Source organism: Anolis sagrei, chromosome 7 (assembly GCF_037176765.1).
Source record: "Anolis sagrei isolate rAnoSag1 chromosome 7, rAnoSag1.mat, whole genome shotgun sequence".
NCBI classification, from domain to species: Eukaryota; Metazoa; Chordata; class Lepidosauria; order Squamata; family Dactyloidae; genus Anolis; species Anolis sagrei.
The window spans coordinates 36,606,069-36,632,465 of NC_090027.1; the positions used below are offsets into that span (position 1 = coordinate 36,606,069).

General features: G+C 42.3%; 1 protein-coding gene across 2 annotated transcripts in view; it reads right to left on the reverse strand.

Moving 5' to 3' along the window:
* Positions 1-2,971: 2,971 nt before the first annotated feature.
* The window catches only part of GRIK4 (glutamate ionotropic receptor kainate type subunit 4), a 759,832-nt gene continuing 736,406 nt past the window's right edge, over positions 2,972-26,397 (reverse strand). Inside the window, exons 18-20 of one of the 2 annotated variants that reach the window (XM_060787230.2) lie at positions 20,377-20,505; positions 12,040-12,158; positions 2,972-3,494 (exon numbers count right to left, since the gene is read on the reverse strand). In XM_060787230.2, coding sequence (XP_060643213.2) covers positions 3,129-3,494; positions 12,040-12,158; positions 20,377-20,505 — 614 coding nt within the window. In that variant the 3' untranslated portion in view covers positions 2,972-3,128. Of the gene's footprint in view, positions 3,495-12,039; positions 12,159-20,376; positions 20,506-26,397 lie in introns of those variants that run through there. The other variant, XR_009632086.2, reaches the window with a different exon arrangement.

Sequence of the window (26,397 nt, forward strand, 5' to 3'; positions counted from 1 at the left end):
TCTGAGGATGCTTGCCATAGATGCAGGCGAAACGACAGGAGAGAATGCCTCTAGAACAGTGGTTCTCAACCTGGGGTCCCCAGATGTTTTTGACCTTCAACTCCCAGAAATCCTAACAGCAGGTAAACTGGCTGGGATTTCTGGGAGTTGTAGGCCAAAAACATCTGGGGACCCCAGGTTGAGAACCACTGCTCTAGAACATGGCCAGATAGCCCGAAAAAAACCTACAACAACCATGAGAATATGACTTGCTTGATGTCACCTAGTGTGTTGTTATTTCTGAGAATGCATTTGAATTTAGGACTCCCTTAGTCCTGATCCAGAACTCAGTCCACTGCACCATGTTGTCTTTCAGTAAAATCATATATGAACTGATATGGACTGGGATTGGGAAAATCAAGCTTCAGACTCCCAATTCTTCATTGATCTCAGCCCTGTCATTACTCTTTACTCTGATTTATGAGAAACTTGAATAGGGACTTACCATGTATACTGCACTGAACTTCTTGAAGGACTGGTAGGATATTAATCTAAAAGTAGTTTGTAATTACCTTCATCTGAAGAACAGGAGCCTAGCATTTCTAGTTATTAAGTAAAAATCATGAAGCCACATTACTTTCTGTCTCCGATTTGGGTTTAATGTCAATTGCCTGGGGTCTGGAAGCAAGATTCCCTGTGGCTAAGCTAATCAAAGTGGCTTGTCTCCTATCTTTCCAAGATGTTACCATTACAGTTCACAGCATTCATGGTTTCAGGAATTTGAAAGATCCCTTTCCATTCAAAGAGATTAAAAAAAGAAAGCTAAGATTTCCTGTTGGTTTAAATATTCTTCTGATCTTGGAAGCTAAATAGGATCAACTCAGGTTAGCGCTTGGATGGGAGATCACCAGTGAATGGGCTTTATTTCAAAGGAAAGGACTGGGAAAGTACTCCTTATGTAAGAAAATCCTGTGAAGTTCATGGGGTTGCCATAATGTGAAGGCATGTACGTACATACAAGATTCTCTGTTTTTTGCACTTGTGCTCGATCACCAATTACCGTATATACTCGAGTATAAGCTGGCACAAATATAAGTCGAGGCACCTAATTTTACCACAAAAACTGGGAAAATGCTTTGACCCAAGTATAAGCTGAGGATAGAAAATGCAGCAGCTACTGGTAAATTTAAATATAAAAATATATACCAATAACATTACATTAATTGAGGTATCACTAGGTTAAATGTTTTTGACTATTTACATAAAACTGTAATGCAAGATAAGATTGTCCATCTTTGATTAAACCCTTGTTCTAACCTTCAATGTAAATGTGCTTATGTATCCTTCTAATAATAGAGTAAAATAATAAATATAACAACTAATAAATAGAGTAAAATAATGATTGTAATAATAATAAAATAGTAAAATAATAAATGTAATAAAATAATAATAATAATAATAATAATAATAATAATATAATTGTAAAATAATAAATAACTTCGACATGAGTATAAGCCGAGGGGGGCTTTTTCAGCCTTAAGAAAAGGCTGAAAACTCGGCTTATACTCAAGTATATACGATATATGTGATTTGTTTTGGCTAATATTACTTCCACAGTTCAGAATTTATATTACTTATTAAGATAACCTCCAAAACAAATTAAGAGGACTTCGATGGATTGTTTCCCCATGGCACTTTTGAGGCCTGTTATTACGCTCTACACAAGTATAGCCCCACACAATCAGTGTCTACAACGCAACACAGGAGTGAGCGGAGACCCATGCAAATTATTGGATTATGATGTTTTAGACCAGTGGTTCTCAACTTGTGGGTCCCCAAATGTTTTGGCCTACAACTCCCAGAAACCTTTGCCAGCTGTTAGGATTTCTGGGAGTTGCAGGCTAAAACATCTGGGGACCCACAAGTTGAGAACCACTGTTTTAGACTGTGACCAATACAAAACCATTTCAATGTGGAATAGAAGTAATCCTTAAACATGCTCCAGTACTTATGAATTGGGACTCTGGGTATTTCTATGTAGAAAGGGAAAATCCTATATTTATAGAAGGATGATTTCATTTCAATTAAAAAAAACAAACAAGCCAACCCCACAAGAAGCAGATATTTTTGACCTGTGTTTGTTTGCTACCTCTTTTGTGATTTTTTGCTCTTGTTTTGTATAGTTAGAAATTGCATAGAATTGTCAATCGGGAAATGAGCCTTTCCCATGGAAAATAGCAAAGCATCAGTTTGGAATTGATTCTCCTCATTGGCTGTCAAGATACATAATGGAGTGACCCTCATTTTATAGCAAAGATGTTAACACAAGATGTCAGAGATGACTATTCAACCTGTTAGTATTTTTTGTTTGTTTTGAAAAGGATGGCACACATAGTGAATGCATAATTGTGTGGGAGTGTCTCTTCTTAACAGTAGTGACGAGATTCCGGCTTTCAGAAGTTGACAACTTGAGATGGTTAAATTCTAACCCCCTCTGCTGGTGGCCGAAAGCTGACCACCACCATTGCTAGTACCTACATGTGCCTTTTGAAACCACTTTTATGGATTTGGGAATTCCAGATAAGAGGTGCTCAACCTGTATTTTGGAACTTTTAAATTGGATTTTCCTTGCTGGCCTGCATAGAGGCAAATCCTTCGTCCCCTTCTCACTGAAACTGATAACTGTGTGCAGAATCTAGGTTTTTATCTAAAATAGATTGCCACTCCCCCTTTATTTCAAAAGAAAATACTTCTGCCCTGTTTGGAGATGTTCATGAAATAGTAATTTCTCCTCTCTTAGTCTAGGGGTCTTTGTAATTCTGGTGATTTTTCCTTGGAGGACGCGGCTTGTCTTTTTCATACCTTATACCTCACATTTTAGAGGCAAATCATTGAGAGCATCCCCCACCCCAGCTTGACAAAGAAGCTTTCCTGGTGCTTCAGGAAGTAGGTAGGTTAGATTCTCTTTCATATAAGACAGATAACAAAACGCTCCCATTGGGCTCAGCCCCCAGCCTTAAGCTTCGATTTGCTCTTGAAAAGCTGGGAAGCTGCTTTATTAATTTAAAAATAGTTCAACACTGTGTACAAGTCTCATGTTCTGTAAAATGGAACATTAGCGTCTTCTTTTTCTCCACATCCCCACTGCGTTACTCCGGTTCACTGCTGTTTGTAACCTTCTCCCATTCCAAGCTCTCGTCACTCTGCATGGGAGAATCTGGTCCTGGCCGGAGCCGGAGACCTTGGAACCTCCGGCATTCCGGACATACTCGGATGTGCGTGCAGCCACGAGCAACCAGGGCGGCTTCTTGTGCAAGTCTCTGTGCCAGCTGATCGGGGTCTCCTCCACCGCAGAGTTTGCCGTTGCTGAGTGTGGTGGTGGTGCGGGCTCTCCGTTCTTCCTGTAAAACGGGGCGAGTCCGTATAATCCCGCCTCGCCTCCGACGGGGATGGAAACTGTCCTTGCAGAGAATGATGCTACGCAACTCTGTCACCATCTCCTGGCACACGGACACCTAGCGTAGGGCAAGAGGCAGGAAGTTACATTTGGAAATCTCTTTCATCTGTTTCAGATCTTTATTTATTTATTTATTTATTTATAGTGCTTATATTTCACCCTTCTCACCTGATCCAGACTCAGGGCGGATCGCAGAACACATATACGGCAAACGTTCAATCCCGATTATACAATGACATGACAAACAACAGATAGAGGTATATTTAGGCCTCCCCCCCCCCCCCCCTCATCATTTGGCATCTTTTAGTTCCGGCCATAGGTAGGTGCATCGCTCCATCTCCTTGCTGAAGACTTTTCTCTGTTCATAAACTTTCTTCCAAAACCCCATGCCTAAAATACCTCCCCGCTTAATGTGATTCCTATTCATCTACTCACATTGCTGTTTTCAATCCACTAGGTGGGCAGGGAAGCTGGGCTGAAGGTCAGGAGCTCACCCTGACCCGGCTTCGAACTGTCAACCTTTCACTTGGCAAGATTTACTGCAGCTGGTGGTTAACCTGCTGTGCTAAATCCTGCTTGTATGAGGTGTCACTAGATTTTCCATTTTGTTTCCTCTGACATTGGTAAACTTTCTCATTCATCTTTCCATCTTACCTGCACCATCTTCAGATGACTACCTTCCATGATAAACCTCAGCAGTGTTGGAGGCTGTACTCTGAATCTGTGTCTGACCTGAATGCTCTTCCATAGCCCTTTCCCTCCCTGCCAAATCTTGCAAGACGAAAACTAGATTCTGTCAGGCAAAATAATTCTAGTTTGAACTTCTATGCTATTTTTCCACATTATAATTTCTGCACTACATTACTTGCACCCGAGATAGAGAGGTTTGTCTAAGGCTGCCTGGTGAATAAAATAGTTAAGATAATATTGAATCCAATGACTACCTGATTCATAACTATCTCTTACTCATTTGTGCCCCCCCCAGTCGCACAGCAAGTTAAACCGCTGAGTTGCTGAACTTGCTGACCAAAAGGTTGGTTGTTAGAATCCGGGGAGTGGGGCGAGCTCCCACAGTTATGCCCAGCTTCTGCCAGTTCAAAAACATGCAAATGTGCGTAGGTCAATAGGTACCACTTAGCAGGAAGGTAACAGCGCTCCATGCAGTCATGCCGGCCACATGACCAAGGTGGTGTCTACAGACAGCACTGGCTCTTTGGCTTAGAAATTGAGATGAGCACCACTCCCTAGAGTCTGGCACGACTAGACTTAACGTCAGGGGAATCCTTTACTTTTTACTTACTCGTTTAACCAAATCACCTTTAGGAAGGATATATATATATACTAGCTGTGCCCTGCCACGCGTTGCTGTGGCCTATAGTAAAACTTATCAAAGTTGAGGTCGATATCTGGACTATTATGAAAGAGAGGTCCCTACCTATTCCTTCCCCCTTTTCCTCCCCCTTTCTCTCCTTTCTTCCTTCTCTACCTCTTTCTTTCTTTCCTTCTTTCACTACTTGGTTTCATCCTTCTCTCTTTCCTTCATTCCCTCCCCCTTTCTTCCTTTGCCTTTCTTCCCTCCCTGTTTGCTTCCTTCTTTCACTTTTTATTTCCTTTTATTTCACCACCATCATAACAATAACAATAATGCAATGCATTGCCTCTGGGACCTGACACTTCTCCCATTCCCCCTAAAAGGGTCTCATAGGAATAATAGCATCATAATAATCATAGAAATAACAACCTTTACCCGCCACGTGTTGCTGTGGCCAATCTTCCCTCTTTCTCTCCTTCTTTCCCTCCCTCCCTCCCTCCCTCCCTCCCTCCCTCCCTCCCTCCCTCCTTCCTTCCTTCCTTCCTTCCTTCCTTCCCATCTTTCCTTCTCCTCTTCTTTCTCTATCTCTTTCCTTCCTTCCCCCTTTTTCTTTCTCTTCTGCTGTCTCTCTTTTCTTTCCTTCCATCTTTCCTTTTCTTTCCTTTTCTTCTTCCTCTAACTTTCCTTCCTTCCCCCTTTTTCTTTACCTCCCTTTCTCTTTCTTCCTTCTTTCCTTCCTTCCTGTCTTTCCTAGATTTTGACAGGGTGGGAAGGGGTGGGGTGGGGTTTGGAGGTGGCCTGAAGTAAAAGGAGGTAAGATTGGGGCAGGGGAGTGATGGAGCGTGGGGTTGCGTGTGTGTGTGCGGCGGCGGGGGGAGTGATGGAGCGTGGGGTTGCGTGTGTGTGTGCGGCAGGGGGTGTGTGTGTTTGGGGAAAGCGGCGCGGCGGGGCTTGGAGTGGGCATGGTTTCCGCAGAGGGAACGTTGGCCGGAAGGCCATGTGCGCGCGCGATGGAACTTGCGGCTGGGCGCCAATGCGCATGCTCAGTTGTTTTGCCGTTTTGTGAGTGTGTTGTTTTTCATTTTGAGTAGATATGTTTGTACCTTGTGGGTTGTGTTATGGGCATAGGAATTTTGGTTAAGTTTCGTTGGGGGATTTTTGAGTTTTGTTGTTTTGCCGTTTTGTGAGTGTGTTGTTGTGTTGTTTTTCATTTTGAGTAGATATGTTTGTACCTTGTGGGTTGTGTTATGGGCACGGGGATTTCGGTTAAGTTTCGTTGGGGGATTTTTGAGTTTTGTTGTTTTGCCGTTTTGTGAGTGTGTTGTTGTGTTGTTTTTCATTTTGAGTAGGTATGTTTGTACCTTGTGGGTTATGTTATGGGCATGGGGATTTTGGTTAAGTTTCGTTGGGGGATTTTTGAGTTTTGTTGTTTTGCCGTTTTGTGAGTGTGTTGTTGTGTTGTTTTTCATTTTGAGTAGGTATGTTTGTACCTTGTGGGTTATGTTATGGGCATGGGGATTTTGGTTAAGTTTCGTTGGGGGATTTTTGAGTTTTGTTGTTTTGCCGTTTTGTGAGTGTGTTGTTGTGTTGTTTTTCATTTTGAGTAGATATGTTTGTACCTTGTGGGTTGTGTTATGGGCATGGGGATTTTGGTTAAGTTTCGTTGGGGGATTTTTGAGTTTTGTTGTTTTGCCGTTTTGTGAGTGTGTTGTTGTGTTGTTTTTCATTTTGAGAAGATATGTTTGTACCTTGTGGGTTGTGTTATGGGCACGGGGATTTCGGTTAAGTTTCGTTGGGGGATTTTTGAGTTTTGTTGTTTTGCCGTTTTGTGAGTGTGTTGTTGTGTTGTTTTTCATTTTGAGTAGGTATGTTTGTACCTTGTGGGTTATGTTATGGGCATGGGGATTTTGGTTAAGTTTCGTTGGGGGATTTTTGAGTTTTGTTGTTTTGCCGTTTTGTGAGTGTGTTGTTGTGTTGTTTTTCATTTTGAGTAGATATGTTTGTACCTTGTGGGTTGTGTTATGGGCACAGGGATTTTGGTTAAGTTTCGTTGGGGGATTTTTGAGTTTTGTTGTTTTGCCGTTTTGTGAGTGTGTTGTTGTGTTGTTTTTCATTTTGAGTAGATATGTTTGTACCTTGTGGGTTGTGTTATGGGCATGGGAATTTTGGTTAAGTTTCGTTGGGGTTTTTTTGAGTTTTGTTTCCTCGTTGGATGCCCCTAACAAATTTATATATATAGATTCCACGCTGCAAGTTGCAACATAACCAGGTTTGTCTTAGATACAGAATAAAGCAGTCTTCTATATAGTACTGGCACCAGTTTTTTGAACTGCTTTATAAAATACCCGAACTGATTCAATTAAAAGTACTTTTCTTAAATACATTTGTGCTCAGATGGCGATGCAATAAAAATCAGTGATTCCAAGTCACTTGGGGGTCTTGGTGACTTAAATAATAGACAGCCCCTGGTGAGCAATTCCCTATTTTATTCTGTCCTGGATACATTTGCAAACATCACACAGCTTCCATTTTAATGCCTGTTTTCCTAAATCTCCATTAGTATGGTGAATTACATGGGCTTACATCTGTTAGGTTTACAGACCCCAGCCGGCAGTATCTAGCAAATATTTTGGGAACATGTGTTTTTTTCTGTGTAGCTGTGTGTGTGCGTGAAACTCCAGAAAGATTACTCAAAGTGCTTAGTCTTTCATGCTCATTCCCACTGATGCACCATAGCGGAACATCTTTAATTTTTAGTGGTTTTAAAAATAACCCTTTGGATTAATATGACTCAAGTAACAGTAAGTATGACAACTCAAGGCAAATAAATCGTCTTCAGGATAAGGCCAAATTTTCTTGAATAGGCACTGACCTTATTGTAGATCAGCTTCATCTGCCCTTAGTCCTTAGTTTTATAATCTCATAGTCATTCTAACACAATCATTTAGAAGGGTGCAGCAGCATTTCAAGTGGGGGGAAAAAAGGCTGGTTTTCAACTGATTATGGTTGTGAAAGGATTCTGCTGACAGCACCTCCATGTTACATATGGAGCAGGCCTGCACAGCGTGGCATTAGTAAGGGAGCAAAATTAAATACGCTAAGACTTTAGGATCACAGATCGGTTTTTAGCAACTCACTTTCCAAGTAAGATTTTTTTTGTTGTGTCAGGAGCGACTTGAGAAACTGCAAGTCGCTTCTGGTGTAAGAGAATGGGCCGTCTGTAAGAATATTGCCCAGATGTTTTGATGTTTTTACCATGTTTGCGAGAGGCTTCTCTCATGTCCCTGCATAAGGAGCTAGAGCTGATAGAGGGAGCTCATCCACACTCTTCCCAGATTTGAACCTGTGATGTGTTGGTCTTCAGTCCTGCTGGCACAGGGGTTTAACCCACTGCGCCACTGGGGGCTCCTCCAAGTAAGGTATAATTAATAATTACTGAGGATTGTTGTTGTTGTTGTGGGCCTTCAAGTCATTTTGGAGTTGTGGTGACACTAAGGAGTTGAGGTGGCGCTGGCACTCTGTGGGCTGTACCAATGACTAGTGCGAGCCACAAGCAGCCTGGGGACCACATGTTGTGCAAGTTTGATAATACATGGCCACCAAAATACAATGGTATAATTGTGCTGGTCATAGACTGTAATAAAGTGTTGTTGATACACTTGGTTTCTTCAGGTACTTCCACACACCATGGACTAAAATCATATTGGTTTACTAGACTCACTGAATTAATGGGATTTATCTATGCACTGACTCATACTTTAGCAACTGATTGAATGGATCTACTCTGGTTGGGAATAACCAACAAGTTGCCTAGTAATATTTATGGAAGTTAGAACCCGTAAAATAGATCAGAATAAAGAGTGGCTGCAAATCAGATGGGTAAATGTTTGCAAAACATTTACCCATCTGATTTGCAGCCACTCTTTATTCTGATCTATTTTACGGGTTCAGCCATAATAAGGAATTTTGTGCGTGTGTGTCAGGAGTGACTTGAGAAACTGCAAGTCGCTCCTGTTGTGAGAGAATTGGCCGTCGGCAAGGATGTTGCTCAGGGGATGCCCGGATGTTTTTGATGTTTTATCATCCTTGTGGGAGGCTTCTCTCATAGGGAGCTGGAGCTGACAGAGGGAGCTCATCTGCACTCTCCTTGGATTTGAACCTCCAACCTGTCGGTCATCAGTCCTGCCAGCACAAAGGCTTAACCCATTGTGCCACCGGCGGCTCGTAATAAGGAAGAATCTGGCACTATACTCCCTGGCTATTACAAGTTTTAAGACAAGGGTATTATTTGTGATTTTCATCAAAAGGTAGACCACACAACGTCAACTGCAGTCTGTTATTTGTGCAGCATTTTCATTTTGAGTTTCCTATGAAATCTAAAGCTATTCTTAAGTATGCAAAAGTATAGTACAAATATGTACACAGGTTTTATGCAAAGGAGTCATTTAATAGTTAACACATTAATGGTTGTCATACAATAGGAGAAAAAGTATCTTGCAGTTGATGCAGAGTAAGCATTTGATCATTTGAACTGGCAATGTCTGAAAGTAACATTAATTAGAATGGCTTTCAGCCCAACATTCATTAGAATGCTATATTCATTTTTCTTCATATCTGGAGGCAATCGCTGTGGTGAATGATGGAGTTTTTAAGACATTTCTTTTGAAAAATGGGACAAAGAATTTTTCTCTTCTTTGTCCCACTTTTGTTTGCTATTTTTGAACCCTTTGTGCAGGAGAATCATAAAATAATTGGTTATAAGATTGGTTTTAAAGTCAGTCAGCTTGAAGAAAATGGCCAATATTCTAGTTTAGCTATTAACTATGTAATTGCAGCCAGTCCTCTGTATCCACAGACTCTGCATCCACAGATTCAATCATCCCGTGATTGAAAATATGTAAAAAAAAATCCAAAAAGAGAACCATGATTTTGCCATTTTCTATGCTATTGTCTATAAGGGAACTGGAGTATCTATGAATGTTGGTTTCCACAGGGGTTTCCGGAACCAACCAAAAGATCCCCTTTACCTTAGTTACATAGCTTACTGGACAGCCATTCCTGCAAGTAACAGGGGTCTATTCTCCTGTCAAAGGAGACACAGCAGACTGACATTCCCATCTCTTTACTTCAGGGATTTGGTAACATCTAAAGGATTGTTTCCATTATGGATGCATAATTCAGAACTTATAACTGAGATTGTGACATCCAGTGAATGTTTTTATTTATTTAACATCGAGTGGATGTTTTTATTTATTTAACGTAGAAGTGAGCAATGTGTGGCCCTCCAAATGTTTGGGGTTTGCAACTACAGTTGTTTCTCTAGAGCAGTGGTTCTCAGCCTATGGGTCCCCAGGTATTTTGGCCTACTATGCTGGTACAGCTGTACCAGGAGCTCCAAACTCCCGTTCGTTCTTTGAGCGTTTGCATGTGCTTGTTCTGGCCATGCATTTTACAGTTAGATGGTTCCTGCTGGGCTGCAGTCATGGGGCTGGCCACCTGTCTATCATCGTTAAGTTTTAGTTCCGTCCTTTTTTCCAGGTTCAGGAGGGAAAGGGAACCATTTTAGTTCAGTCTTACAGTTGGAAGCTCAGCTACAGGACATGAAAGTTTTCTACCTGTAGAGAAGCTTCGTTTCTTACAAAGTCCGGGGAGAAACAGTCCCAAAAACTCTGGCTGGGGAATTTACAGCCTCACAGCTTTAAGAACAGTCTCTAAAGAAAAGTTTTTAAGAGAAACAGCTTTACAGCACAACCCTTGTTGGGGTTGGAGAAACGGACCTACAACTTTTGTTGGAAAAATCCTAAGGACTCCAGCTGGAAATTCTTCAGAGCCTTGGCTGGCAGGTCTACTCGGGTACCCAAGAAGCAATTTGGAGCCGGGAGTAGGGCCCACACCAGCAAAGCCTAGAAATCAGATTGATCAGGAAAGGGTCAAAAAGGGTTTTCCTCGTAAAGGAAAGAAATAGTTCTCCAAGCAAGTTGCCTGTCCATTGTAGTCAAGTTAAAAAGCATTTGTTTGATTTGTTGAAGATCTAAGATTGTTTGTTGAAGACCTAAGCAATAAGAAAGAACTTTGTTAAACTTTTAAGCTTCTAAAGACTTTGTATAGAAAAACCCATAGGGCCTCTCATCCGAGGCACCCCGGCTTCCCGCTGGGCACAAAGAGCACGTCCTGTTCAAAAGCCAATTGCTATAGGCCCAGCTCGCGACAGCACACCTACAATACCCAGAAATCCTAGCCAGTTTATCAGTTGTTAGGATTTCTGGGAGTTGGAAGGCCAGAACATCTGGGGACCCACAGGTTGAGAACCACTGCTCTAGAGACTTTGTCAGATACACTCCAACAAAATTTGGAGAACCACAGGTAACCACCCTTGATTTAAAAAACCCAGACAGAACTAAAGTCATTATTAGCCAATTCAAGGTGGTAAAGATATTATCTAAATCTGATAGGTGGCAAAGATACAGCTGATGTGGTAAGTATATCTTTTTAAAGCAACATGTTTTTGTTTAAAACAAGGGAAGTACTGTATAAATGATTTAGCTATTCCTCTGTAGATGTTGCGTTTAAAGAGATCTGGAATTAGGTAGGCATCATGGTTGCTACGTGTGACCTGACATTTTTGCTTTGATTGCTTCAGTCGTTAATCTAGGACATTTTACAATGTATAGTCTCTTACACACAAATATTTCCACCAGTACTGGGAAGCCATAGCTCAGAACTAACTTCTCTGTATATACACATGAAACAAGCTGTCACTAAACTCCCACCAAGGCCATATAGATTTAGTTAATTAAATTTAACCATATCTTGACTCATTGCTGTATTCTAGTGGGAAATAACCAATAGGATCTTTAGTCTATGAATGTTTAAAAATGATATACAGGATGACTTAAATGCAGACTGTCAGAGTGTTCCAGCATTAAAATGTTATTTTAATGCTCACTAAAGACTAGTATTCCTTGCATGAGAAAACTCCATGAAATTCATGGAGTCAGCATAAGTTGACAGGCGACTTCAAGGCAGATACATACACACACAAAACATGTCATAGGACATTACATTTTAGAGAGAGGACATATCGTATGATTGCATCCAGAGACTTCACAGTCATATTCTGAATTCTACCATGATACGAGATGGCTTGGGTTTTTAGTTATGGCCCAGTGTTAACATGACAATTTCCTAATGGAAGGTATTAGATTGTTCTTCTACAATAACATTAAGGTAGCATCACTTGTGTATTATATCTGACAAAATACTAGACTGTACACTTCTAATAAAGACTTACCTCGGAGTGTTCAGAGTGGCGGAGGTTCCATAAAAACTCCAGCATTGCCATAAAAATCGCTACGATTAAACCACATATCAGAACCACAAAGATTCCACCTATATTTTCCATCCCGAGACCTGCCAAAACAAAACACCAAAAGGGGGGGGGGGGACGACATTAATGCAGCAAGATAATTTGTAAGGATTTAAATCAAGTATGGGCAAACCCAGGCCCAGGGGCCACTTGGGCTCTTTTCTAAGGCCCTCCTCTCTCTCAACATCCTATCCTTCTTTCCTGCTCTCTTTCCTTCCTCTTTCCCTTCCCTCCCTCTTTCCTTCCATTCCACACTTTCATCCACCTTTCCTTCCTTCCCTCTTTCCCCTCTGTTTCCGTCTTTCCCCATCTGTTTCCCTCTTTCTCCTCCCTCCCTCCCTCCCTTCCTGTTTGTCTTTCCTTCCTTCTCATTTCCCTCCATTCCCTTCCACCCTTTCATCCTCCCTTCCTTCTCTTTCCTTCTTTCCTCCTTCACTTCCTTCCTTCTCTTTTGATTTTCCTTTCTTCTATCTTTCCTCCCTTGCTCTTTCTCCCTCCCTCCCTCCATTCCCTTCTGCTCTTTCATCCTTTCTTCTCTTTCTCCCTCTCTCCCATCCATCCATCCTTCCCTTCCACACTTTTGTCCTTCCTTTCCTTTTGTCTTTCCATCCTTCTCTCTTTCCTTCCTCCTTACCTCCCAAACTTCCTCCCTCTCTCCCTCTTTCTCCTTCCTCCCTCCCTTCCTGTTTGTCTTTCCTTCCTTCTCCCCCCTGCCTCCATTCCCTTCCACCCTTTCATCCTTCCTTCCTTCTCTTTCCTTCCTACTTCACTTCCTTCCTTCCCTTTTGTCTTTCCTTTCTTCTATCTTTCCTCCTTTCCTCCTTCTTTCTCCCTTCCTCCATTCCCTTCCACTCTTTTGTCCTTCCTATTTTCTCCCTCCCTCCATCCCTCCCTTCCTGCCCTGCCCTGCCCTGCCTTGCCTTCCACCCTTTTGTCCTTCCTTTCCTTTTGTCTTTCCTTCCTTCTCTCTTTCCTTCCTTCCTCCTTACCTCCCACCCTTCCTCCCTCTCTCCCTCTTTCTCCTTCCATCCTTCCCTCTCTCCCTTTCGTCATTTCTTCCTTCTCTCTTTCCTTCCATCACCAGGCAGCCAGTCATTTTAGTAGGGAGTGCTAGCATGCAGCCCCCAAGTTAGAAAGTTTTCCCATGGCTGATTTAGATGTTCATTCAACCCCCTTCCATTGAACCTGAATTGGATCCAGACTTTAGTCTTACCTTTTGAAAAGATACTTTTTGACTTTTCCTAAGAATAATTAAGTAGTAATGGTTTGGATTGAACCTAAATCCTCAGTCATGCAGAACACACACCTTATCATAGTATCATATATGTTGTATATACATATACAAACACTGTAATACATATAGACAATGAAGGTAAAAAGTCACAGAAGTCTGAAATTTCTTTTAACCCCACTCTTCGTGCAATTTACTGTTTGTGGGAACAGGACCTTACTTATATTCCTGTACATAGCAGGAAAGTTTGTATGAGAGCTATGGCTTCAATAATCCAACATATCAAATCAGGGACTAAAAAGATGGTTATGTGATGTTGGTTGCCAAGCAACAGCAAGCCAGCAAAGATGCATTTCCAATATGTATGTTCAAATGGTCAAAAGAATTGTTCTTTTTAAATCATCTCACAAATAATTTTTCTCTACAGATATACCTGAAGAACAGAAGATGGAATAAATGCAAGAAAATGAGATAATGGTAGTCTTGCTTGTTTTATTACCACTACCTTGCCTGGGCCAAGTCATTAAAAACATTGCAAAAAGAAAGAAGCATACATCAGCATGCAAATTAAAGATAAGGGAGACAGCAATGGGACCAGGACCTTAGCAGGATTAACACAAGGGGCACAGCAACTTTTCCATCCGGACTAATGGCATACAACGATGGCTATTGAGAGTAAAAACCCCTAACCAAGATTTTGACTTGATATAAATCACCCTTTGTGTTGATTTCTTTTCTTTCATGGAGAAAAACACTGAAGATGAAAGCAGAGAAGAACTCAGATTGATGTAAGCCATGGCTTAAGTCAGTGGCAGAGCTATAAAAAGATGTTCAGGTTTTCTCGGTGTCTTCTTTGCCTGCTTTGTTCCATCACTTCTTTGAGGTTGAGCATGACCCTTCTATTTACTATCCTTCAAATATCTGCTATTGCCTATGGAAAAAAAGCCTTTGACATTCAGTAGATGCCCTCTTCCATGGAATGGAGCCAAGCTAGTAATGAAATGAATGGATGCATCAATGGTGGACAATTGAAGAGAGGCCGCAGCCCATTGAAAAACCTGTGTGGTGCACTTGAGGGCAGCAAAGAAATCATTCTTCTCTGCCACCACTGTGCTTGGACAGTATCATCCAGTCCAGCTGCCTTGAGTGGGAAGGGGCTTTTTATGCTCTGCCCCACTACTCAGTAGTCTGCTGTGAGGAATTTGCATGACACTCTGCAAATCATTGACCTGCTGTTTTATTTTTAAAGAGCTAGATGTTTGCATCACTGTGTCGTCCTTTGTCATTCTTTTTTCAGTGCCCTTTATAATAATGAGCTCCTGCTGAAACAATGCACAACATTTGATAGGCAGTCATTTTGGTGTCATTCCCCAGTGTGCTCCGCACCCTACAGTGATGCCACTGCATGGATCTACAGCAGTGTTTCTCAACCTTCCAATGCAGTTCCTCACATTGTGGTGACCCCCAACCATAACATTATTTTCGTTGCTACTTCATAATTGTAATTTTGCTACTGTTATAAATCATAATGTAAATATCTGATATGCAGGCTGTACTTTTATTTAATGGAACAAATTTGGCACAAATACCCAATACACCCAAATTTGAATACTGGTGGGGTTAGGGGGATTTATTTTGTCATTTGGGAGTTGTAGTTGCTAGGATTTATAGTTAACCTACAATTAAAGAACATTCTGAACTCCACCAATGATGGAATTGAACCAAACTTGGCACACAGAACTCCCATGACCAACAGAAAGTACTGGAAGGGTTTGTAGGCATTGACCTTGAGTTTTGGAGTTATAGTTCACCTACATCCAGAGAACACTGTGGACTCAAACAATCATGGATCTAGACCAAATTTGGCTTGAATACTCAATATGCCAAAATGTGAACACTGGTGGAATTAGGGAAAAATAGACCATGACATTTGGGAGTTGTAGTTGCTAGGATTTATAGTTCACCTACAATCAAACCCCACCAATGATAGAATTGGGTCAAACTTCCCACACAGAACCCCCATGACCAACAGAAGAGATTATGTTTTCTGATGGTCATTGGCAACCCCTCCGACACCCCCTTGCAACCCCTCCGACACCTTGCAACCCTTCTGACAACCCCTTGCAACTCTTCCGACAGCCCCTCGCAACCTTGACATTTGGGAGTTGTAGTTGCTGGGTTTTATAGTTCACCTACAATCAAAGAGCATTCTGAACTCCATCAGCAATAGAATTGGGCCAAACTTCCCACACAGAACCCCCATGACCCCCATGACCAACAGAAAATACTGTGTGTTCTGATGGTATCTGGCAACCCCTCTGACACCTCCCTCGTAACCCCCCTCCCCCAGGGGGGCGACCCCCAGGTTGAGAAATGCTAAGCTACAGGTTGGACCCCCTTGTTTGCATGAGAATTGGCCCACCTGATGCTTTGGCTGCCTGGGATTTGTCAGAGCCTGCTCTCTTCCTCTCTACTCCTCAGTGAATGACAGACAGGTCCCTCGATGCTATCCTCCTACTCTGTTCTTTCTCTCTCTGTCGGTGGTAACTATTTCATAATTTATCAGTTTATTTTTGTCCCTTTGAAGCTCAGTTATATGTTGAAGATGTCAAGATAAAGCAATTAGTGCTCTCACAAGTCTCTGGACGGCCAACGTTGGCCAGGGAGGCACTCAAAAATGCTTCTGTAATGCAATCCTGTCTCAACAAGAAACCAGCCTGGAAGCCACACCAAATGGCTGAAAATAGCTTTAAAAGAATATATATATATATATATACTAGCTGTCCCCTGCCATGTGTTTCTGTGGCCCAGTCTGGTGATTTGGAAAATAAAGTAATGAGAAAGTGTTGGTTTCTAATATATGTAATGTGTTGATGCTTCTGGGTAAACAGTATTTCTTGTTTTTTGTCAGTGTTGATGTGGAGATTGTCTGGTTTGCTCACCCTGGAAGATGCAACATATAATTGTTCTTCTTTAGAGGTTTCTTTCAAATCTATGATACTATATCTCTCTGTGTGTGAATCATATATATCTATATCTATGGCTGGATGGCTCTTTGTCAGGAGGGCTTTGATTACGTTTTCTTGACCTGGTGAAAGGAGTTGGACTGGATGGTCTTAAGTATTTTCTGTTGGTCATGGGGGTTCTGTGTAGGAAGTTTGCCCCAATTCTGTTATTGGTGGGGTTCAGAATGCTCTTTGATTGTAGGTGAACTATAAATCCCAGTAACTACAACTCCCAAATGTCATGGTCTATTTCCCCCAAACTCCATCTGTGTTCATATTTGGGCATATGGAATATTCATGCCAAGTTTGGTCCAGACCCATCGTTTTAGTCCACAGTGCTTTCTGGATGTAGGTGAACTACAACTCCCAAACTCAAGATCAATGCCCACCAAACCCTTCTAATGTTTTCTGTTGTTTATGGGAGTCCTTATGCCACGTTTGGTTCAATTTCATCGTTGGTGGAGTTCAGAATGATTGGAGGTGAACTATAAATCCCAGCAACTACAACTCCCAAGTGACAAAATCAATATTTTTTGAGTGAAGGACATACATTGGGTTGTTAGGTGTATGCTGTCCAAATTTGGTGTCAATTCGTCCAGTGGTTTTTGAGTTATGTCAATTGCACAAACGAACATTACATCTATCTATCTATCTATCTATCTATCTATCTATCTATCATCTCAAGAGTTCCTGATATAAGATTTTGCATTGAGATGAAAGACTCCAAGAACTTGATGAGAGGAGCAAGATGGTATCAGCTTCAATTCCCTTGTTTTCTGACCCCATCTCACCAGTTTCAAATTTTTGGCCCAGGTGTGGGGAGACACAGAATTATTTCCTGATTCAAATGTCTTTCTAAAACTTCATTTTCCCCACAGACTCTCATCTCAATGCTCAAAATTAATTTTTTGCAGCCCATACCGTTTCCATATGTCCCGGTCTTTCTTTCGACCTGCAAGATCCCAAAGCAGAGCGAAGATTATTTGCCAGATGTTCAGTATTGTCTTGCAGCATTGTCTTCATGCTCGATTTCCCAAAGAAACATGAAGCAAGGCCACAGCTTGCTTTGTGCTCCATGAGCTTGTTGTGGTCAAAGCCCTTCCCTTAATTTTCAGTCTCCAAAGAAAAGAAATATTTTTAAAAGTTTGAGTGACCATCAGTAAGTTTTTGTTTGAAACTATTTGTTTTTGGCTGCAGTGGTTGCCAGTCCTCAGATGTCAGCTTCAAAGTCTTTTCTGGCGATTTGCATGTCTCTCCCAGAAGGTCTTGCCCTTTACTTCCAGAGGTTTATTATTAGAGTCTGGGTTGTTTGCTTTCCCACTTCTCACAGTTTTTTTAAAAGATTGGATCATTAGCTACCAGTCTCCATTGCCTTTTAAAGGACCTCAGGATTTGGATGCCATCCCTCAAGTGATCTATTTTCTGCTAAAAATGTGGTGGACGTTCATTAGAAGTCCATTTGCCCTCCATATGCCTCCAATATTTGTCATCTGATTGTTTCCATTCTCTTTGCCCCAGGCAAGAACACACAGCATGAGGTACAGCAGCCGCTGACTTGGCTTTCTCTTCTGATTATTAAGAGAAAAAATATCGCTAGATCTGAGGATATTGTAAACTCCTTGTGTTGGAAAGGTGAACCAGTCCTGGAACTCGTGTACTTATCAGCAATAATAATAATAAAAAAACTTTATTTGTACCCCGCTACCATCTCCCCAAGGGACTCGGTGCGGCTTACATGAGGCCGAGCCCACAATACATCAATACAAGCAATAACAACAACAATAAACAATTAAAATAAAACTCATCAACAAAAAAGCAATAACAATAACAGTAATACAACACAATTAAAGTTTTAAAATAATGCTAGGCATGAACAAGGTAGGAGATGGGGCGTTGGTGAAAGCATACAAGCAATCCTAAATCAGTGTAAATGCATTTAGAGGACATAATGCTGAGGGTTCATTATTCTGGGAAGGTGCACTGGAACAACCACGTTTTCAAGCTCCTCCTAAAGACTGTCAGAGTTGGGGGGCATGCCTGATGTCCTTGGGGAGCGAGTTCCAGAGTTGAGGGGCTACCACTGAGAAGGCCCTCTCTCTCGTCCCCACCATCGCGCCTGCGATGGGTGGGAGCGCGAGCAGGGCCTCTCCAGATGATCGAAGAGATCATGTAGGTTTGTATACAGAATTGCGGTCACGCAGGTAGGCGGGTCCCAAACCATTCAGGGCTTTGTAGGTAAGAACCTGCACCTTGAATTGGGACCAGAAAATGAACAGCAGCCAGTGGAGCTCCTTAAACAGGATGGTTGACCGCTACCTGCAAGGAACACCAGTTAACAACCTGGCCGCCGCCCGTTGGACCAACTGAAATTTCTGAGCCGTTTTCAAGGGCAGTCCCACGTAGAGCGCATTACAGTAGTCCAATCTGGACTGTGTGCAACAAATACTGTATATAATCAAGTATAAGCTTAGTTTTTCAGCCCTCATTTGAGGCTGAAAAGCCCCTCCCCCCTTGGTGCTTGATAAGCTGAAAGAACAAGCTGGAGAACAAGCCCTATGAGGAGCGGCTTAAAGACTGGGCATGTTTAGCCTGCAGAAGGGAAGGCTGAGAGGAGACATGATATTTATTTATTTATCGTATCAGGAGCAACCAGACAGCTGTATTACATTAACAAAACAAACAAACAAGACAAAACAAAGTTTGCAAGCTTGGTAGTTGATTAAATGTCCTTTGACCAGTAGCTGGCCACTTGGAGTGCCTCTGGTGTTGCCGCAAGGAGGTCCTCCATTGTGCATGTGGCAGGGCTCAGGTTGCATTGCAGCAGGTGGTCAGTGGTTTGCTTTTCTCCACAAAGTGTCATGGATTCCACTTTGTAGCCCCATTTCTTAAGGTTGGCTCTGCATCTTGTGGTGCCAGAGCGCAGTCTGTTCAGTGCCTTCCAAGTCGCCCTGTTTTCTGTGTGCCCAGGGGGGAGTCTCTCATTTGGTATCAGCCATTGATTGAGGTTCTGGGTTTGAGCCTGCCACTTTTGGACTCTCGCTTGCTGGGGTGTTCCAGCGAGTGTCTCTGTAGACCTTAGAAAACTATTTCTTGATTTAAGTCGTTGACGTGCTAGGAGCTGTCTTCAAATACCTGTCAGCAGCTTATGATACTGTAAACCACCGCCTCTTCCTGAGAAAAATGTATAGTATCACAAAGGACGACCACCTCACCCGCCTCATAGGAAACCTGCTACAAAACAGGAGCTTTTTTGTTGAGTTCCAGGGCCAGAGAAGCAGATGGCGGAAACAGAAGAACGACCTGCCTCAGGGGAGCGTGCTTCCTCCATCCATGTTCAACATTTACACAAATGACCAGCCACTGCCAGAAGGGACAGAGAGCTTCATCTATGCTGATGATCATGCCATTACTGCTCAAGCAAGGAGCTTTGAGGTGGTTGAACACAAGTTCAGTCGCCATCATGTGTTGGAACAGTAAGGACCATGCTTTTGCTTTTGAGGTAATCCCACTGGAGCATTGCAGCACACCCAAATACCTGGGAGTCACTCTGGACCGTGCTCTGACCTACAAGAAGCACTGCCTGAATATCAAGCAAAAAGTGGGTGCTAGAAACAATATCATACGAAAGCTGACTGGCAAAACCTGGGGATCACAATCAGGAGACATGATGAGGGCCATGAATCAAGAGATGAAGGTAAGTCATAGGGAGGAGGGAGCAAGCTTGTTTTCTGCTGCCTTGGAGATGAGGATGCAATGGAACAATGGCTACAGGAAAGAAAGGAGATTCCATCTGAACATTAGGAAGAACTTCCTCACTGTGAGAGGAACTCTCTGCCCTGGAGTGTAGTGGGAGACTCCCTCTTTGGAGGCATTTAAGCAGAGGCTGGATGGGCATCTGTTGGCAGTGCTTTTAATGTGATTTTCCTGCCTGAGGTCATCCAGCGGATTTCCATGGCCACGCGGGGATTTGAACCCTGGTCTCCCACACTTCCAACTCAACATTAGGAAGAAAGTTGTGAACTTTACCTTTTGCTCGGTGGTCCTCTTCTTTGGGGCACTGCCCTCCCTCCCACCACTTCCGCTTCAAGATTTCCAGGCGGTTGTTCTCCTGCAGCTGGAGAATGGCCAAGTCAAACTCATCCCGAAAAAGAGAACCTGCAAAGCAGGGAGAGAGGCAGAGAGGGAGAGATTTCAAAGGAGGAACAGATATGCCGAATCCTAAGGCGTTTTGGCCTGCTTTGTTTTTTCAATTTTATTTTTTTCAAAATGCACACTTTATTGTACAGTTGAGGTATGCAGGTGTGGTCCTTTTAACCTCCCATTTGCATATATATTCCAACTCTCAAAAGACTTTTGTGAAAATATACAACATTTTTGCAGTATTTTTGTTCACCTGCCTCAGGTTTTGAAAGTACAGCATCAAAGCCTATTGTTATAACACTGATTATGGAGGAAAGCGCTCTAACATATCCACAAACGAACTTGTTACTGAATCACTGTAGGAAAAAGGAATCATAAACATTATTTCTAGGACTGAAAAAAACTCAAAACATTTTCAATAACTCTGCAATGTAATAATGCACGGAGAGCAATATTTTGTGGTAAGGTAAAGGTAAAGGTTTTCACCTGGCATTAAGTCTAGTTGTGTCCAACTCTGAGGGTGGTACTCATCTCCATTTCTATGCCAAAGAGCTGGTATTCTCCATAGACACCTCCAAGGTCATGACTGCATGGAGAGCTGTTACCTTCCCGCAGAAGCGGTACCTATTGATCTACTCACATTTGCATGTTTTCGAACTGCTAGGTTGGCAAAAGCTGGGGCTAACAGTGGGAGCTCACCCTGCTCCCCAGATATGAGCCACCAACCTTAGTCAGCAAATTCAGCAGCTCAGCTGTTTAACCTGCTGTGTCACCAGGCAGCCCAAGACTTAATAACAAACAGGAATCTATAGAAATAAAAATGTAATGTTCGTTTGTGGGATTAACCTAACTCAAAAACCACTGGATGAATTGACACCAAATTTGGACAGAATATGCCTAACAACCCAATGAGTGACCATCACTCAAAAAAGTTGGTTTTTTCATTTGGGAGTTGTAATTGCTGGGATTCATAGTTCACCTACAATCAAAGAGCATTCTGAACTCCACTAATGATAGAATTGAACGAAACTTGGTCCACGGGACTTCCAAGACCCATGTAGAAAACAGTAGACGGGTTTGGTGGTCATTGACCTTGAGTTTTAGAGTTATAGTTCACCTACACCCAGAGAGCACTGTGGACTCAAACAATGATGGATCTGGACCAAACTTGGCACGAATACTCCATATGCCCAAATATGAACACAGATGGAGTTTGGGGGAAATAGACTTTGACATTTGGGAGTTGTAGTTAATGGGATTTATAGTTCACCTACAATCAAAGAGCATTCTGAACCCCACCAACGATAGAATTGAACCAAACTTTCTACACAGAACCCCGATGACCAACAGAAAATACTGTGTTTTCTGCTGTTTTTGGTGACTCCTCTGACACCCCTTTCTGGCCTCCGCAGGGGTCCTGACCCCCAGGTTGAGAAATGCTGCCTTAAGGCCATCCAGTCCAACTCCCTTCCCCAGGGCAAGAATACATAACCAAAGCCCTCCTAACAAAGAGCCATCAAGCCGTAGCTATAGATATAATGCACACACACACACATATGACAGATATAGTATCCTAGATTACGCAAATATGTTTTGATGTTTGATCATCGTTGTGGGAGGCTTCTCTCATATCCCTGCATAGGGAGCTGGAGCTGACAGAGGGAGCTCATCTGTGCTGTCCCTGGATTTCATCCTCCAGCCTGTCGGTCTTCAGTCCTGCCACACAAGGGTTTAACTCATTGTGCCACCGGGTGCTCCAACAACATGGTGTGATAATGCTCTAACTCTCATTGTCATAATACTGTGTTTAGTGTGTGTTATCCTTAGAATCATAGAATCATAGAGTTGGAAGAGACCTCGAGGGCCATCCAGTCCAACCCCCTGCCAAGAAGCAGGACAATCGTGTTCAAAGCACCCCCAACAGATGGCCATCCAGCCTCTGTTTAAAAGCCTCCATAGAGAGAGCCTCCACCACACTTCGGGATAGAGAGTTCCACTGCTGAAGCAGTGAACAGATGAATTTGTCCTGCTCCTCTCTATACCCACAAACATAGAATGTGTTATCTCATCTGTTTCAAGAGGTGCAATGAGAATTTTATAATGTGTGAAGCCCTGTGGCTCCCAGGCTTTGAACAGTGTTTGATTCAATGAAGAGGGCTTCTCTTTAGGTTTATTAACTCCCAGGTAGTAAAGGGATTCCTTTTCTTAATGAATGTGTTAGAAGCTTCAGAACTAACTCGACATGAGAGTAACCCGGGCTTTGTTTTTCATCACAATTCAGCCTGCTTTTTTTTTCCTGTTGAGAAGATATAAAACAGATAGACGGGGCAATTACATTTGATGAAATGCTACGCCAAAGGGAATTTACTAAACCTTTCCTTCACCCAAGTTTCCCTACCACCTGTTATTATCCCAGCTGGGATCTAAAAAGAAATTACAGGATGACCCCATGAGGAAAATGTTCCAGATTTCATGCGGATGCACAAAACCATGGATAACAACCATGTTGAAATGAAAAGACTTCAAGACCAAGAACATGAAAAAGTATGCCTATAGGAACTTGGGACCTTCTCCAGAAAATCAACTTCCAACTGAGCTTTCCCAAAAAAACAAAATCCTCACACAGAGAAAAAAGCTGAAGGAAAATGGTGTGTGTGTGTGTGGGGGGGGGGGGGGGGAGTCGGTCTAAATAAACCCAAAGTGTAGTGGATTAGACATGGGCAATCCATGGTTCCAAATGGTTCTAAAGTACTTAAAAAACTAAAGTTTTGGTGGTGAAAACTAGGGGGCACCGGTGCTTTGCTTCTACAATGTTGTTAAAGTTCTGGTGGTGAAAATTTCAGAACTCGAACAAACATTTCAACATTTCATTATTATTTCGTTATTATACAGCGGCTCAAACCCCATTTTTGTTGGCTGGTTTTAACCCCATTCTGACAACACAAGTTGCCCTTTATTTGTTTAAAGCTGCTAAAAGGAGATCAGAGTGCATAGATCAGATTGGGGTGCAGTGTAGGGGAGACGAGGATAGTTGATGCATATATCTATGGCTAAGCTACATTGGTTTTAAGTTGATAAATTCCTATATATTTGTATTCTATTTTAATAGGACCACACGTATGCTGTATGTTGTATATTGTGTTTGCACTGTTTGTTTTTGATAAGGCCAACTGGCCAATCAATAAAAATGGTTGTTGCTGTATTTCGTTATTGGCAATTTTTATGACAGAACCAATTAGGAACTGCCATTTATAAATAAATTTCGAAAGTTTTGTTAGATTTCTTAAATTTTCACCACCAGAACTTTAGCAACACCGTAGAAGCAAAGCACCAGCGCCCCCTAGTTTTCACCACCAGAACTTTAGTTTTGTAAATACTTTAGAACCATTTAGAACCATGGATTGCCCATGCCTAGTGGAAATACTTCCCACATTCTTTATGGGGCACTTTGGGGAGCCTGACGGAAATATCTTTCAACCTAGCCGGCTTTTGTTGGCATTTTAGATTATTAGCTTTTTTTATGTGGCCCGAAGTTGAACTTTTCTTATAACCATTTTAGAGCAACCAATTTTTTAAAAAATTCAAGGTTCCAAAACTTGTATCTACCGAGGTTCAATTAGGTAGTCAGCAGATTCAGCGTTTTCCCGTGTGGAGTTGTGACAGTGTGATATAATCATACAATACAGCTGTCAGGCATTGCTATACTATTTCAGCCCATTGGTAAGATGAAACTATGCTAACTATGATATAAAACTCTTTTTCTAAAGAGAGCTTCCATCTAAACCACAGCATTCATGCATCCCATTCAGTCTTGTCTTACGTGATGGACAACGGCTTTCCATGCTTTCAGACAGCGGACACGAAAATGCTAGGGATTGAAGCCGGCTCTTACAGCTGTTGACAGCGTTTAATTTTGCTCAGAAAAATGCAGTTATCTATCCAAGCATTTCCAAAAGGTTGCTAGGAAATGCAGACTGCTTTGTAGCTCACGCTGTTATTGCAGGGTGCCTTTCAAGGTTTTCCACAATACCCTTGAAGAAGCCACACTCGAGGCATGGATAACAAGAGACACCCCTCCTTATCAGATGCAGCAAACTAAATCATCCCATTCATCCCCTTCTTGGTGGTGGCCCCCCAGCTCTGGAACTCCCTCCCAAGAGAGATTAGACTAGCACCCACCCTGTCCATCATCCACAAAGATCTAAAGATGTGGATGTTACGCTGTGCTTTTCACTAGACAATTCCCCTAAATCTTGGCCCCAGCTAGGACTCACAAATCTTGTCCTACCACTTTACTGTTGTTCTGTACCCAAAGTTATTTTGCTCTGTCTTACATTGCCCTCTATCTCTGCTGTTGCCAGCCCTATCCTCACAACTGACTTGCACCAGTCCACCCAACCATGCCCAGAAACTGATCATTATTGTAGGTTTATTTTTTGTTGGTTGATGCTTCCTTTTATATTTTGTTATAATGTTGTTTTTATTTTGTTTTATGCTGTTTATGTATTTAAATGTGTTATATTTTAACTTACTGGGCTCATTCCCATGTAAGCCGCCTCAAGTCCCTTTAGGAAGATGGAGGCAAGGTACAAAAATAAAGTTATTATTTACATCCTGCTGTCCACCATCATGGTCATCTTCTTGCAAAATATACCTCTCAAGATATTTTCTCGGTGTTCCAAATGACTCTATGATATTCTTGGGCTGGATAGCCTTTACTAGAATAGGGTTTGTGATTACCAATAGTTTTACATATCCATGCACAGGTCAGGAATATATCCCCTGCAAATATTGGGGTCATCCTGCGTTCCATTTGCTTTCTCCAAAGAAACAACCCTCTTGTCTCCATTGCCTTCCACTATATCAAAAGTGGCACTAGAGCAGTGGTTCCCTGCATTTGGTCCGTGGACCGCTAGTGGTCTGCAAGAACTAAAATATGGTCTGCTGTCTCATTCTTACTACACCATTGCAACAAGAGCGACTGGTCTCACAAAACCCTTTTATAGTGCTGAGGCTAATTAAATATGGTTTTCTGTGGACGAGCGGATGGTGACTACCGGATGATATATGTTCTGTATCTGAAACTAGAGCTGATGTGGTCTATCCAATGCCATTTTCTGAATCAGCACCCCAAATAGCCAAATCTAAAACAGATTCATAACCCTTTTGGTTGGAGAGTGATCCCTGGTAAAAAAGGCCATTGGTCAAGTGGTCCCTGGTCAAGGTGGTCCCTGGTCAAGTGCTTCCTGGTCAAAGTGCTTCCTGCTCAAAATGCTCCCTGCCCAAGTAGTCCCTGCTCAAAGTGGTGCCTGGTCAAGTGGTCCCTGGTCAAAGCAGTTCCTGGTCAAAGCGATCCCTAGTCAAAGCAGTCCCTGGATAAAGTGGTCCCTGGTCAAAATGGTCCCTGGTCAAAGTGGTCCCTGGATAAAGTGGTCCCTGGCCAAAATGGTCGCTGGACAAGTGGTCTCTGGTCAAATTGGTCCATGGTCAAGTGGTCCCTGCTCAAAGTGGTCCCTGCTCAAAGTGGTCCCTGCTCAAAGTGGTCCATGGTCAAAGCGGTCCCTGGTTAAAGCGGTCCCCGGTTAAAGCGATCGGTCCCTGGTCAAAATGGTCCCTGGTCAAAATGATCCCTGGTCCAAAAAGGTTGGGAACCACTGCACTAGAGAAAATTATGATCCCCAGCAGAGAAATTTCAATTTTAGGTCAAGTATTCCAGATAAGTGACAGTACAATCTCTAGTATACCACTCAGGTTAGTGCTGTTTAAGAAATTCTGTTAATGTCATTTCATACTGACCCGCTGGATAAAAACAAACACACACATACACACAAAGTTTCAAGTGGGCACAGGGTTTACCTTCCATCAAACTGTTGCACTAACTTTCCTTCTGAGATAGGAAGTCTGTAA